This window comes from Strix uralensis, chromosome 2 (genome assembly GCF_047716275.1).
Source record: "Strix uralensis isolate ZFMK-TIS-50842 chromosome 2, bStrUra1, whole genome shotgun sequence".
NCBI lineage: Eukaryota > Metazoa > Chordata > Aves > Strigiformes > Strigidae > Strix > Strix uralensis.
The window spans coordinates 127,777,330-127,792,540 of NC_133973.1; the positions used below are offsets into that span (position 1 = coordinate 127,777,330).

The following is a 15,211-nucleotide window of genomic DNA, read 5'->3' on the forward strand; positions in this document are numbered from 1 at the left end:
CTTCCTTAGCTTGCTTATAAAAATACCATGTGGTACAATGTCAAAAACCCCACTAAACTTAAGACATACCACCCATAATATTTCTTCCTATATGGCCTCTTCCTCTGCATGTTGCAGAAGGAAATGAGATTGGTTTGATGAATTCTGCTTGCTGAACACAGACTAGCTTTTAGTCATCTTGATACACATACACTCATTATTTTAATGCAAGTTGGGTGACTTAAGTTTCCCTGACTACCTATCTGCAGCTTTAAAAATCTGGCCCTTTGAACGATTCAACAACAGGGTCATATAGACTGACTACTTACAGGATTAGGTCTCCTGAGCGCCTAGGCATGGGAAGCAAAATAAGCAATATGAAGTAGGGCTTGTTTAGGCAGAAACCTAAGCCTTCTATCATAATCCCCAAACACCTTGTTTGTTTACCTGCTAACACTAGGTAAGTCTAAACTCTACAGAGCCTGACTTATTTCTTATTTGGCAAGTTTTCAGGGCCCCAGTGTGCTGTATTTCTGTGTTCCTAGAAGGGCTTCTGCCTTTACTAGGAAGGCAAAAGCTAGGTTCTCTCCTGAACAACTCACTGGGTGAATGTGGACCTTTAGGTGCCCTCAGGACTGGCCTGCCCACTGGGGGATGTGGGGTATTGCCCTCCCACTCTCCTTATGGGACAGAAGTCTACTTGTAAGGACACCTTTCTGAGAAGGAGGAGTACGAGGGTACATTGCCAGAGACTGTTCCTTTTCATTGAATAAGCCCTGGGGAACAGAGCCCAGGATGCAATCACCCACCAAGCTACAGAGCAGTGCTCTCTCATGTCTTTTTTTTTTTTTCCTCTGGCTAATTCCTGAATCCTTTTTCACAACAGCTTCAGTGACAGTGGAAAGGACCCCATGCTTCAGCTATAACCCCTTACTTATGCAATGCTGCTTTGAATAGCTGCAGAAGAAGGAATCAATAATTCAGGTCCTCCATATCCTGCATTAGAGCACTAACCCCTGGTCTGTTTTAAAATTCAGTGAGGCAAAGACGTGGGCAAAGATATAGAAAGCTCCATGTATGTTTTAAAGAGAATGAGCCATCATCTGGAAAGTATCTTGTAATATTTATTTTACAAAACCTCAGGCAATACCCAGAAATATCATCTAGCTAGTGGTGGCGTCATTGCCAAAGTTATCTACCTATTATCTGTTGGGTTTTAGTAAATCTTCTGTCCTGTTATCTCTGTTATTCTTCTTGTTCATGTTTCAATCCTTGTTTTCTTCTTTTTCAGATCCTGAATGTCTCAAAAGTTCCTAGATCCATTTTAAGGGATCTGCCCAACATAAACAAACATGCAAAGTACAGATTTGCTGCATACTGGCTTTGCCAGAAAATGCCAAAATCAATATCTATTTCTATTATTTTGTTACTTGTTATTATACGTAACACAGAAAACTGCTCTTTAATCAAGTTGTGACTGCCTTGCACTCCTCTCTGACACTTCTGCAATCTCACCTGACAGCACTCTACCCTTTCACAAGCCTAGCTGTGTGGCCCACCTATGTGCACAACAGGCTCTGTTGTCCTAATTCCTTCAAGAGCAAAGCCCACCATTGGTAAGATTGAAGTCTGTACTCATTAATTCCATGCATGTGTTCTTGAAAGCGGTAACCCACTGAATAACCTAATGGAGAGATTTTTTTTCTGTGCTGTGATCACCAGCATGTTGATTCTACTTTCTACAAACAAGTTATAAACCCTGAAGAACTATGTTCCTCAGTTGTTATTTCTGATAGATATTTAATTTTTATTGTTTTAATGGTTTCTTCATTTTTCTCATTGACACAAGGAGAGGACAAGATTCACAGAATCACAGAATCACAGAATGGTTTGGGTTGGAAGGGACCTTAAAGATCATCCAGTTCCAACCCCCCTGCCATGGGCAGGGACACCTTCCACTAGACCAGGTTGCTCAAAGCCCCGTCCAACCTGGCCATGAACACTTACAGGGAGGGGGCAGCCACAACTTCTCTGGACAACCTGGTCCAGTGTCTCACCATCCTCACAGTAAAGAATTTCTTCCTTACATCTAATCTAAATCGACCCTCTTTCAATTTAAAGCCATTACCCCTGTCCTGTATCTTCAAGAACAAAAAGCAGATATAATATGCTTGCTTCACCACCCTACTGGAGGTAGGTGCACTCTGGACTGGGCTGACTGAAACCTAAAGGAGAAGTTATATTACCATTCTTCCCTAAAAAAGACATTTTTTTCCTGTGCACCTGCCTTACAAGTGCATGTGATAAGGGTTTTTTTCTGTTTTTTTTGACAAACTAAGTCTTTATTGAAACATCAAGATCACTGAGGTCAAACCTTGCAGGGAAAATACCAGGTTTTTTCCACAGATTTCTTTGAAATCCAAGATAAAACTCCGTCAGAGGCTGAAAGAAAATGGCACTCCTTCCCCTAATTCGCCAGGTTCCCCAGCTGCTCGCCAGGCAGATGATGGGCCACAGTTTTCTCCCCTGTACTTATTGGTGGAGAAGGTCAGGGTGAGGGCACAGATGTTTCTTAGTGAGAAGGTCAAATGGCTTTCCCAGAAGGGCTGAGTCCCTTCTGCCGCAGCTCTTTCACTTTATGTGATGAGGTGAATAATTCCCCACACCAAGAACCAGACTGATTGATTTAAACTCTCCACATGAAACACAAATGCACTCATCAGACCACTACGGAATCCTTCTCACCTAAATCTTGGTCCAAATAATATTTAACTCTACATAACTCTTTAAAAAACACAATCAAATTCAACCACAATTGACCTGTATAACCTGGCTGTATCAACTTATCTATATGGGAGAGCCTCAGGTCTTAGCCTGGCTCCCTGGATTAGGCTTTCAATACCCATTTTTTTCCTTCACACCAACCTAAGAACCCAAGCTTCAAATATAGAGAACAAAGAATAGAAAACCAGGGTCTTCATTCAAATCTCTCCACCTCCAAACTAGCTGGATGTTTTTTTTGGAACTGACGAATAAACCTCAGACTGTTCTGCATTCTGCTGTGAGGCTGAGAGCCCTGCAGAAGCTGGGACACATCTGTAACTCTGGGCATCCTATGCACAAAAGTGAGAAAATGCTTTGAAAAAAGAAGCACACTGCTTATTATTTTTCTAGGTTGCATTACTCAATGCTATTAAATCTGCTATTAGATACGGGAGAGTATTTCCCGAAACTACACTTTCTGCAAAATCTCACCCGCCATTAATCCTTCATCTTTGAATTATGTCCAGCTTGGGAAGAACTGGCAGTCAGAGAGGGCATCAGTGTGGGTTTGCTGCCTGTCTGCACTGCTCTGCCAGTTCATGTTGAGGATGGTATGCTTTTGTCTGTATCCACAGTGCAGATCTCTGATTATTCCCAGTGTCCACACTGCACAGCCCTCATGGAATATCCATCCTTGGAAATATCCAAAAGCCATCTGGACAGAGTCCTAAACAACCTGCGGTAGGTGGCACTGCTTGAGCACTGTGGTTGGACAAGATGATCTTCCAGAGGTCCCATCCAACTCCAACCTCAACCATTCTGTGACTGTGTGAACCCTGCAGCATGACACCTCTGTATCCACAGGGTTAGAAGACACATTTCTAGCAAGGCTGTCCAAAGTGCTTCACCTCTGACTTGTCACCAGGCACAACCCTGTGGTCCTCATCTTCAGCCCACAGTGAGGGCCCTTCCTGATTCATTTGCTATTTGCACACGCTGCAAAAATGGGGCAGGGGAACACAGGGTCATTCCTGCTGGGAAGTGGACTGTGAACTGTGAAAAATACAAGGTGTGGACAAAACTACGTCAAAGAATAGGGAAGCTGGCAAAGGAGGACTGCCTGGCTGGGCACGTGAGTGGGTGCAGGCCTTTGCTGTTTGAGGTGTGACTGCTATTCATGAAAGAATCAGATCCATCTGAATTATGTCTCTGAGAAACTCCTGGACTTGGCTAGCCAGATTATAACCTGGGCACCAGATGGCTCCTTGTAGCGTGCATGTCACCACATCTCCTGTGCAACATACCCGTATGGGCCCTGGGGCTGGAGAAGTAGTGTGGGGGTGAGGGACAGCTGAGGACAGAGCAGGGAGGTCTGTGCACTTCAGGGAACTCTTTGCAACCAAATAATGGCCACTACTGCCAATTTTTTGTCTGCCTACATGCCTTTATTTTCCTACACATTGGCTGCATGCAATACAAGGTGCTGCTCCAAGACAACCTAGGCAATCTATACTGGTTGGTTGTGCAGGGAATGGGGGAAGACCTGCACGAGCGGGTACCAGCCATGGCTTTAACCATAGGATAATGCAGAGGCCAGAAGGCAGCAGTGGCAGGCAAGACAGGGCTGGCTGACAAGGTCATTCCCATTTCGAGCAAATTTAGAACCCCATATTCATCACAAACCCAGAAAAAAAAATCAATAGGTCAGTGAAATCACTAAACTGACTACAAACGTGGAAGGTGTGGAACTGCTGATGCCCCAGTGGTGATGAAGAGGACTGCAGAAGGACAGGTGATGCACTGTTCATATTTAGTACAGTAAGTGCTTCTGCCTTCAGTAGACTAAACCATCAATCATCACAGAAACAGGCCTGAGCATGGACATCATTCACAATGCAAAGCAGCTGCAAGTGAGCCAGGATTTAATTGTCAGTTAAAGTACTACTGAGCTTGGACCACACTGTCAGTCATTCTTGTATTCTGCGAGCAAGGCCGCAACACTGTATGCATGCAGAAGACACGAGCAGCACTGGAAATGAGTATACACCTGCAGCTCAGGTTTGGGCTCCAAGTTTATTTTGAAGTTTATCAATTTTTTAAAGTCCTGCTTGCCACAAAGTCCCATATAGGTTTTCTCATTGTTGCTGCTCTAGCATGACCCTAATTTCTTTGAAACAGGCTCATATTGTAGTTGTCTGATGGGTTTGCTCAGATAATTACACCTCAGCATTCACTCCAACTCTTTTTGTGCCTTAATTTGAACAGAATGGAGTAATTTTGCACTTTGATTTGAAGACAGTGGGAGGTGGAAAATCCACTGCTCCCTGTGAACTTCTCTAAAAAAACTGTAAAACCAGCATTTCTCTTTCATTTCTTAGTTTGCACATTTCCAAACCTGGTGGTTGTGAGTTAGTAGGAAATATTATCTTGTGAATTAGGAATTTCAAATGAAAGCAGGATGGGAGAAAGAACTGTTTTATATTAAAGTTACTAGTATGTCTAAGCATAAGGATGTATGTATACTCTCTCTTCTTCAGGCGATCATTTAATTTAAGATACCTAGCTACATGGAGAGGTTATGTAAAATTAACTTGCTTTCTACTAGAGTTAAAACCATTTTCTTCTGCTGAATACTGTCAAAAAAAATCAGATCTCTGCTTCAGTGTGTCCAGCTGGTACAGCTAGTTTCTAAGTATGTATCCAAATTATAAATATATTAATCAACAATTTATGTTTCAGTCCTGAAATTTCCCATGATATTATGAGTTCAGGAACTTCAAAAGATATCAAAGATGCAAGGCAGACTATAACATTATTTTCCTGTTAACTGGAAATTGTCTTAATTATCCAACAGTGTCTGACGACAATATTTTCATTTTTATGTTAAATTGTGTTTAGTTGCAGACCACAAATTGACTTCTCTCAAGTTTTACCTCAATGGCGTTTATACTGATACTCCTTACAGTACATGTTTCTTCAAAGTCCAAAGCAGAAGAATGGGCAAATTCTAAGAATGATTGTAAGATGTTTCCTTACTGTTAAAAATCGATTTGTATGATGATTACTGGCTCCACTGATGTTTTCAGGATAACGCTCCACAAAACCTTACAAGAATATGATAGCCCATCAGGAATATCAGTAATACATTTTTCTCTGTGATGGGAACATTATGCTACCTGAACTCATTCATTATACAGCAATAGGGAATCAGTGATTTTAGTATGGATTAATAGAACAGTAATCAATAAAAAAATCCAATGTTAGAGACCAGGGTCACTTTCATATGATACAGTGTCTTGTTTGATTTTCAGGTCTAATCATTGAGGAAGTACAGAGCCCCTTCTCACTCATCACATGCATCCCACCCTTTAACATGTAGTTTTAGAAGGAAGATGTAGCAATTAGCTCATGGTTTTGGTTTTTTCATTGCTAACCATCTTATTATATAAATTTGGTGCTAGCAAGAACTTTTACTGGCAACTTTTTATTCTAACTATTTCTGTCTCCACTCTCTCCTTGAATGTCAGCTCACCTATGAGAAAAACGGTAATTAAAACAACAACACTGGATCTTCAGACTGCTCCATTGTTTACTACCAGTAATTGGCTTTTCACTGCAGGAGAGTATCGTAGTATTAATTGTGATTTTTCAACCAAGGCATATAATGCAGGTCTTCATAGATACATGAATGAATGCTTGTTGCCTTTACTGATTCCTTTATAGTTACATTATCAGTCTTAGTAATAACTCAGACTTCCAGCATATACTGTATTTAAAAAAAAAAAAAAAAGATTTTAACATGAAATATTTTTTCATTCAATGAAAGGTCTGCTTTTTATGTGAAGCTACTCAGGCCACAGTTTTTACAAAACATCTCCAAAACCACAGGAAGAAAAAATAAACTCTGGGATTTATTTATTCCAAATGAAGTGAATGATCTAAAAAAAAAAAAAAAAAAAAAAAAAAATTGGTTGTTTTTACCACTGTGTTATGCAAAAAAACCCCTTTAAATATTTATAATTGGGCCCAGATTTCAAGTTTAAGGTACTCATATAACAAACTATTACACTTTAAAAGAATGCACAGTTAAATAACCAGAACATTCATAATGTACATTCACAGTGTACAACAATAGTTTTATGCTAAGGTAACCAGCTGGAACAAATGGGAGTTATAGCAATATAAAACACTAGAAAAGCTGTGATTAATCAGGTATAGGTCCCTACGGCATATAACTATATTATTTGCATAAATAGAGGCATGGGTATTCAAAATCATGGCTCAAGGAAAGAGGTGAGACCACTGGAGGAAGAAAGCTGGAATTTAGCCCCGAAACTATCATCTACCCCAAAATATAGCTATCACTGATCAAGACAATAAAAGACTACATGCTTCTGTGGCTGCCACAATACTTTTCTGTTTGTAACACCATTATGTCAAGCTCAGCCACAAATATTTCGCTGTAAAGAAACAGAAGAGAATAAAATAAGGAGGATTCAGAAGCAAAAGGAGGAAAGAATGAGGAAAAACAGCAACAGAAAAATTGATCTGTATAACACTTCCATCAACTCACAGAGTTTGCCTGAACATTAATTTTTGCAGTGTTACTCACCAACATCAGGATCAGTGGCTTGGACTCTCGTTAACAAAGCTTTAGTGGCTGTATTCTCATAGACACATGCGGTGTAGTGATCAGATGAAAACACTGGTGGATTATCATTAACATCCTCTAAAATAAGATGGATTTCTGATTGGCAAAACCTGCCACCACCATCTGTGGCTCGGGCAACCAAGTTGTACGCAGGGATTTTCTCTCGGTCAAGAGGGGCCAAGGATTTCAGCTCACCTAAAATTGATTAAAAGCACAGCCATCATTACTACTGTAGTAACATCACTAATTCTAGATAGTGTATCTCAAAAACATGTATTTCACAGGAATAGGCAGGAGAAAAAGAAATCAATCTTGCTTATGCCAATGAATGGACTGAAAACTCACAGCAGTGTCACTCACAGCAGTGTCACTTCTCACTCCTCTTTACACAACCAAGTGAGCTGCCAATATGAGTGCACGGAGGACAAGCCACTAATGGTGGCCTTCAACAGCCTACATCTTCACCCATATGAACACTACCGTGTTCTTCCAAGTCTGTCTTTCTGTTACTCTCAAGATTTATAGACTCCTAGAGATAGAAACACATCCTGAATCTGATGACAAGTAGCCACAATGAACTCTAAAGTTTTCTAATGCAACCATTCAAAAATAACATTAACATCCCCCTATCCTCCCCACAAAGCAATCTCTAACCAGCTCTGAATTCCTGTAGACGCCTCTGGCATCTAGTTTGAAACAAAATTCTTATTCTCGTACAGAGACAGGTATCACAATAAACATTAACAGCAACAAAAGCCAGCTTATTCAGACTGTGAGAGCTTTACCCATGATCCATTTGGCACTGCACAGCTAAACAACTGCCAAACATTGCCACACCAGCAAATATCAACTACTAGTTTGAAGATAAGTTTTGGGTTAATTTTTTAAAGGGTGTAATTTGCAGTTAAATACAAGATTTGTTCTTGAAGAGGGCAATGCTCCCCATTCCACATACTGCATAGATCTCCAAACACTTCCTCTTCCATCAGTAACGCTATGGCAGTAGTGGGTGCTGCCTCCTGTTAGTCAGGCTGTGGCAGGTTCACCCACCCCAATGAAGATGGGCTTCCTGGCTGCTGAAATATAGTGGCTGTTGATTTCTTTTTTTCATGCCCTTGTTCTCAGGGTTCTATGGTAACTGGGGCCCTCAGGCAAGAAGGGCTGATATTGACCACAGATCAGATTTGGGTTCAGTATAAATGGAGTCCCCTGAGGGAGTCATTTTGAGCTAATCCCCCCTGGAGCAGCACACTGCAGTTGAGGACTCTCCTTGGGTCTGAATGCCACCCAAAGAAATTCCTCGAGGTTGAGAGCCCTCAATTTTTAGGTGAGTGACCAAGTGTTTTGGATTGTTGTTAAATCCTAGAAGTTTGTGCAGTAATAGTTTTTTCCTCTCACAGACATTCGGATCTGCCGTTTGTGAATGCTGGAATGCCAATTGAATGTATCAAAATAAATTTTATTTTAATTATTGTCTGTTTATTTTGAAAGCCTCCGCAACACAGGCAGAGGAGGCATTGCACAGGAAAGGACTTAGTCTATCATTATTGAAACTAAACTCCTAAGAATAACAGAGGGGTGGGATTTTTATTTATGGGAAAATTATTTTATTTAGCTTTACTTCATAACAACCATAAAATCTAGCTCTTAGCAGAGATCAGTATCTTTTTCCAGACCAACTTCCAAATGTACAAGACCTCTGTAGCATTCTACTGTGCCCGCAAATTCATTACTGATATTCTTTCTCTCCCAAAATCTCTGTATAAAAGGAATGTCTTTTTCACATGGTCTAAATACCGATATATCTAGACCAATGTAGAAGTGAAGTCCAAAGATGAAGGAGGACCATGTCGGCATTTTCCCCTCTTCTGTACCAAAAAGACTCCAGAACAGGCACATGGAGGACAGGGAGGTGATTCAAGACAGCCATCATGGCTTCACCAAGGGCAAGTCTTGCCTGACCAATGTAGTGGCCTTCTATAATAAAAGTGAGTACATTGGTGGACAAAGGAAGAGCTATGGATGTCGTCTATCTGGACTTCTGTAAGGCTTCTGACATGGTCTCCCATAACATCCTTCTCTTTAAACTGCATCCAATTGGTTGGATGGTAGTGGTCAACAGCTCAATGTCCAGATGGAGACTGGTGACAAGTGGTGTCCCTCAGGGGTCCATACTGGGACCAGTACTGTTGAATATCTTCATCAATGACATGGACAGTGGGATCAAGTGCATCCTCAGCAAGTTTGCAGATGCCACCAAGCTGAGTGGTGCAGTTGACACGCCTAAGGGACATGATGCCATTCAGAGTGACCTGGACAAGCTTGAGAAGTGGGTCCATGTGAAACTCATGAGGTTCAGCAAGGCCAACTGTAAGGTCCTGCACATGGGTCAGTGCAACCCCTGGTATCAAAACAGGCTGGGGGATGAAGGGATTGAGAACAGCCCTGAGGAGAAGGACTTGGGGGTACTGGTGGAAAAAAATATGGACATTAGCTGGCAGCCCAGAAGGCCAACTGTATCCTGGGTTGCATCAAAAGAAGCGTGACCAGAAGTCTGATGGATGTAAACCTGACCCTCTACTCTGGTCTGGTGAGACCACCACTACTGCATCTAGTTCTGGCATCTTCAGCACAGGAAAGACATGGACCTGTTGGAGCAGGTCCAGAGGAGGACCATAAAAATGATCAGAGGAGTGGAACAACTCTCCTATGAGGACAGACTGAGAGAGTTGAGGTTGTTCAGCCTGGAGGAGAGAAGGTTCTGGAGAGGTGTTATTGTGACCTTTCAGTACTTGTGGGCTTATAAGAAAGATGGGGACAGACTTTTTAGTAGGGCCTGTTGCAATAGGACAAAGGGTAATGGTTTTAAACTAAAAGAGGGTAGATTTAGACTAGATATAAGGAAGAAATTTTTTACGATGAGGGTGGTGAAACACTGGAACAGGTTGCCCAGAGAGGTGGTAGATGCTTCATCCCTGGAAACATTCAAGGTCAGGCTGGATGGGGCTCTGAGCAACCTAATCGAGTTGAACATGTTCCTGCTTATTGTGGGGGGGGATGGTCTCTTCCAACCCAAACTATTCTATGATTCTATGATTCTGACGTAACTTGAGCTCTGGCAGGGAAACAAAAGGGTTGTTATCCACAGTTTTGATTATAACATTCAACCTGGCCAACACAGATGCCCCTCTTTCTCCCTCTTTCCACTACCACTTCAGAAGTGGTCATCCAAGCCAGCCATAACTGGAACAACTGGCTGATAACCAAGTGTAACCTAACATTAGTTAAGGAAACTAGTACCCACTGATGTTGAGGGATTAAGAAGGCTATTCAGAAATACTCAGTTGTCATCTTACCATTTTCTGGATCTAAGAAAAATTTGTTGTTCCCAGCACCATAGAGAGAATAGCGGATTTCACCATTGGACCCAATGTCAGCATCTTTAGCAATGATTTTAAGAATGACTTTGTTTGATGGAATGTCTTCAGGAAACAGTGCTGTGTATGCAACCTAGAGACAAAAACAGAAACGTAATCTATGCTGTAACAGTATTTTATAGTCTTTGCACAATCCTTTTTTAAATTCTCTGTAGTGTACCTTTCTATATAGGAAAAAAATTCCCTTTATGTAGCACATTCCTAGGAATTCAAATCACTGTTAAGCTTCGAGGTGTGACAAAAACAATGCCAAATTATGACTCTTAAAAAGGCTCATCTTAGGTGTTACATGCAGCCTCATTTTCTATCTTCTGTTTGTTTCATCAACAGCCATACAATGGAAACTTTGATGAGACTGCTAATGAAGACAACTGTTTTTATTGCCACATCCAGCAGTGTTTGAGGGAGACACAGACTGATTCCCCAGAGAGGTGCTTGCAATAACAGTGGTCCATCAGGGATAATGTAATGATGGGAATTATATGACTATATACATACAGATATATATATATAAAAGATTCTGTGAGTAGTACCATTAAGGAACTCTGGGTTTCATTGTGTCTTTTCTTTCACATGGACCTTTCTATTGCAGTAATATTAGTTTCCCACATCGCCTTTCCACAGAATAAGAGACAGGAAGCATTGTGAAAGCTGTGGTCAGGCCACACTGCATGCATGCCTGACAACATAAGAGCAAGCTACAATCTTCTGCCTTTTTCACTGGGTCTCTGGCATCTGCCGTGTTCAGGAAGACTGGAGTTAAACTAGACTGAAGACATTGCCACATCGGTTGTGAAGGGAAAGCACATTTTTTCTGCAGGGGAGGAGTGGCTGCCCAGTGCCACTTCACAGTGCTTCTTATTGTCTAAAGCCAATTAAGGCCACTGTGGACGAGACTCCTTTGCTAGCTTTACTAGACCATTATGCTTCAATCTTGGCTTCACAGGACTGCTTTATCCTTCTCGTCTCCCAGATCACTCCAGATTCTCCAACTAAGACCTTAAGGATGAAAATGGGCATCCTCTGTGAATACCTGTAAATAGCAGGGACACCCACAGGGAAACCATTGCTTTCAACACAACAGTTGATTGCCATGCCTGTCGCTAACTCACCTGTTCACAAATGGGATTGTTATCATTAACATCAGCAACGGTCACTTCCACCGCAGCTTGGGTTACAAAGAGGCCATCCGTGGCAGTGATGTTCAAATAATAAACGTCTTGTTCTTCCCGATCTAGAGGCCTTTTAACATAAACCTTCCACTCATTCTGAACCAGTCCCAGAGCGAACTTTCCTTTGGGATTCCCTCCTGCAACAAGACAAGGAACATGTATTGGCTGGGGTGTCCCTTCAGAGCTCCCACCTAGTTTAAACACACAGAGACATCACAGAGGACCTGAACTAAGCAGCTGTCATTTGTTTTACAGTGATCGGTGCTTTCAAACTTGCAGACTCAGGAAATCTGTAATGAGATTATGCTCCCTGTGTTTATTGCCCCCTGAACACCTTGTATGAAAGTGAACCAATAACTTTCGGTGGAAACAAAATCCATTTAGCAGAGCTGAAGATGATCTCTTGTTTAGTTCCCCGTAAGGGCAATCAAATTCAAACTGTGAACAATCAATAGTCCTCTCAGGCTGGTACAATTGTCTTTCCACTTAGTCTCGGGAGAGGATGTAATACACCGTAGCTCTTGTTACCAAGACAATTTCATTAGCTGTTGATTATGCAATCAAGGACTGGAAGTGGGTTCTATTAAGGAATCCTCTAATGAAAGCTTTATCATACAGCTGCGCTGTTCTTCTGCTCATTAAAATTCTAGTTTTAAAAAAAGTTTACACGACACAGGAAGACACATTAGTATTAAATAGTCCTAACAAGAGGTCATTTGAGGAGCAGTTGGAAAATAAGCAGTACAATTAGATCAAATGCATCTGAAAGTGAAAGCTGGTGAAAGGAGTGCAGGAGACAAAGCAGAACAGCTTTGTATCGTGCCGTAACACTGACACTGAACATGGCAATGTTGCTCTTCCACGTCATTAAATTGCCTGGTGACAAAAGCAGGTTGGGAGAGGGAAAGTTTTGATCCACATCATCTTCAGGAAGGAAGGAACGACATGTCACATGCAGAAGGGTACAATAATCAAGGTGGGCTGTTAATGTTTCCAACACTTATTTACTCTTTCATCTGAAATGGTACAGTCCCCTGCTTGCTCCATGAAGAAACCACCTTCAATCACCCTTCTCTGAGCCCGATCTCAACCCCCTGTCAGACCAGACTGTAAAATCTTTTAAACCAATGTTGTGGCTTAGCCCTGGCAGGCAGCTAAGTCCCACACAGTCGCTCACTTATTCCCCCCACAGTGGAAAGGGAGAGAGAATCGGAAGAGTAAAAGTGCAGAAATTCTGTGTTGAGATAAAGTCAGTTTAATATGAGAAGCAAAAGCTACGTGTGTAAGCAAAGCAAAATAAGGAATTCATGGCAGATGTTCAGCCATTTCCAGGAAAGCAGGGCTCCATCACCCTTAACAGGGTTATTTGTGAAGACAAATGGCATCACTCCAAACATTCCCCTTTCCTCCTTCTTCCTCCAACTTTTATGAGCATGACATCATACAGTATGGGACATCCCTTTGGTCAGTTGGGGTCATCTGTCCTAGCTGTGTCCCCTCCCAACTCCTTCTGCACCCCCAGCCTACTTGCTGGTGGGGCAGTGTGAGAATCAGAAAAAGCCTTGGCTCTGTGTAAGCACTGCTCAGCAATAGCTAAAACATCCCTGTTTCATCCACACTGTTTTGGTCACAAACCCAAAACATAGCACCATACCAGCATTCTACCCCAGCCAAAACCAGTAAAGCCAACTACTCAGTCTTCTGGTGCCCAGCATCTAACATAACCTTGGTCTGTAAAAATATATCTGTAGACTTAATAATTTAAGATAGAGCACTATACTCAGAGCAAACTCATGTGCTATAGAAACTGAGTGAGGACATAGAAAAAAGCATCATGTTGCTCCAGTGGGTGAACTTTAATTCCAACTAAACTGCTACCAGCTCTTTCCCCACCATATTAATCTCTCTGCTGCGCTCCCCCATGCAGAAATGCAATCTGAGAACTACTTTCCATGTTTCTCATGTATAAAAGTGGTATAAAAATATTAAGGGAATGTTTCTTCTTTCTTGTAACAGGATCAAGAATGTCAAGCATGCTAGTGTACTTCTGCTTACAACTTATTCAGGGTCCTGACATGTGTCATGGGATCTGTCCAAGCTCAATGGAAAGACCAGGTTCTTAAACATTCCTTCCTAGTACTCTGGTTGAATGTTTGAGTAAATAAGTATTTAAAAAAAAAATCCAAGGCTGAATTTATTTGAGCTGTCTCTGCGGTCAAGCGATTAGGTGTCACTGTTGTTGCTTCTGGTGTCACAATTCTGTCAGTTCCCAGGGACCTTCTTAGCAAAAAAACAAGGCAGAGAAGATCTGAACTTGGAATTTAGCTTAAAACCAAGCAAAAAAGTCTAATACACATTTCATACCTTCTTTCTACATCAAAAAGCAGGAAAAAGGTCACAGGCTGTAATCTGTGCCTTCTTCATTGGCTACCAATGACAAGATAGACTGGTTTCTACTTAATAGGAAAACTAAGTCAGTTGAGACAGGCTGAGCAAATCTTTCTTGTTAAACATCACCGTTTATGCTAGCTGTAACTGTGTAAAAAAGCATGTTATAATGAATAAGATTTCCAGAAAATTAGTCAGATTGGCATTATAATTATAAAAGGCCCTCTAATCATACTGATATATCAAACACAGATATTTTCTGTTAATAGAAAATCACCTTTTTTGATCACAAAACCAAGCAGATCCTCATTTTCCCACTGATTTCTATGACAGTCTGGAGTAATCATCAGAGGACTCAGTTAAACCTTGTTTAATCTGTTGTGTGATATAAACACACATTTCTCCTAAAGAAGGTTACACAGTATGTCGATGTGCACTACAGGCCCGATCTGAATACAATCCAAGGCAATGGATTGTATTGGAGAATCTGTCTGTTGACTTGAATCTTAATGTGACTTTCAAAGAAGGTAGACCCCTGCTGATTGACATTAAATTCTCTCTATTCAGTTCAACACCAGCATAAAAAAGCTTAACTCTCCTTTATAAATGGCTGTAATCTTGTCATAGTGAGTTTAATGTTGTAAACCATTAATAAAAATGGTCTTAAATATTCTTATTTAGCTTTGTGATATCAATCAGTGCTTTCCTGCATATTACTTCTTTTGTAAAAGGAAATGATTAACTGTCCCTACCAACTATGAAGCAATACAGTCAAGGTATGGGTATCCCATTGCTAAGAAAAGAGGAAAGGTAAAATCTAA

The 15,211-nt window shown here is 41.2% G+C and overlaps 1 protein-coding gene across 1 annotated transcript in view; it reads right to left on the bottom strand.

The window, feature by feature from the left end:
• Nucleotides 1–15,211, bottom strand: part of FAT3 (FAT atypical cadherin 3) — a 416,111-nt gene that overhangs the window by 61,867 nt on the left and 339,033 nt on the right. The window contains exons 11-13 of the mRNA XM_074860296.1: nt 11,943–12,139; nt 10,750–10,903; nt 7,355–7,588 (exon numbers count right to left, since the gene is read on the bottom strand). Of these exons, the coding sequence (XP_074716397.1) occupies nt 7,355–7,588; nt 10,750–10,903; nt 11,943–12,139 (585 nt within the window). The remainder of the gene's footprint in view (nt 1–7,354; nt 7,589–10,749; nt 10,904–11,942; nt 12,140–15,211) is intronic.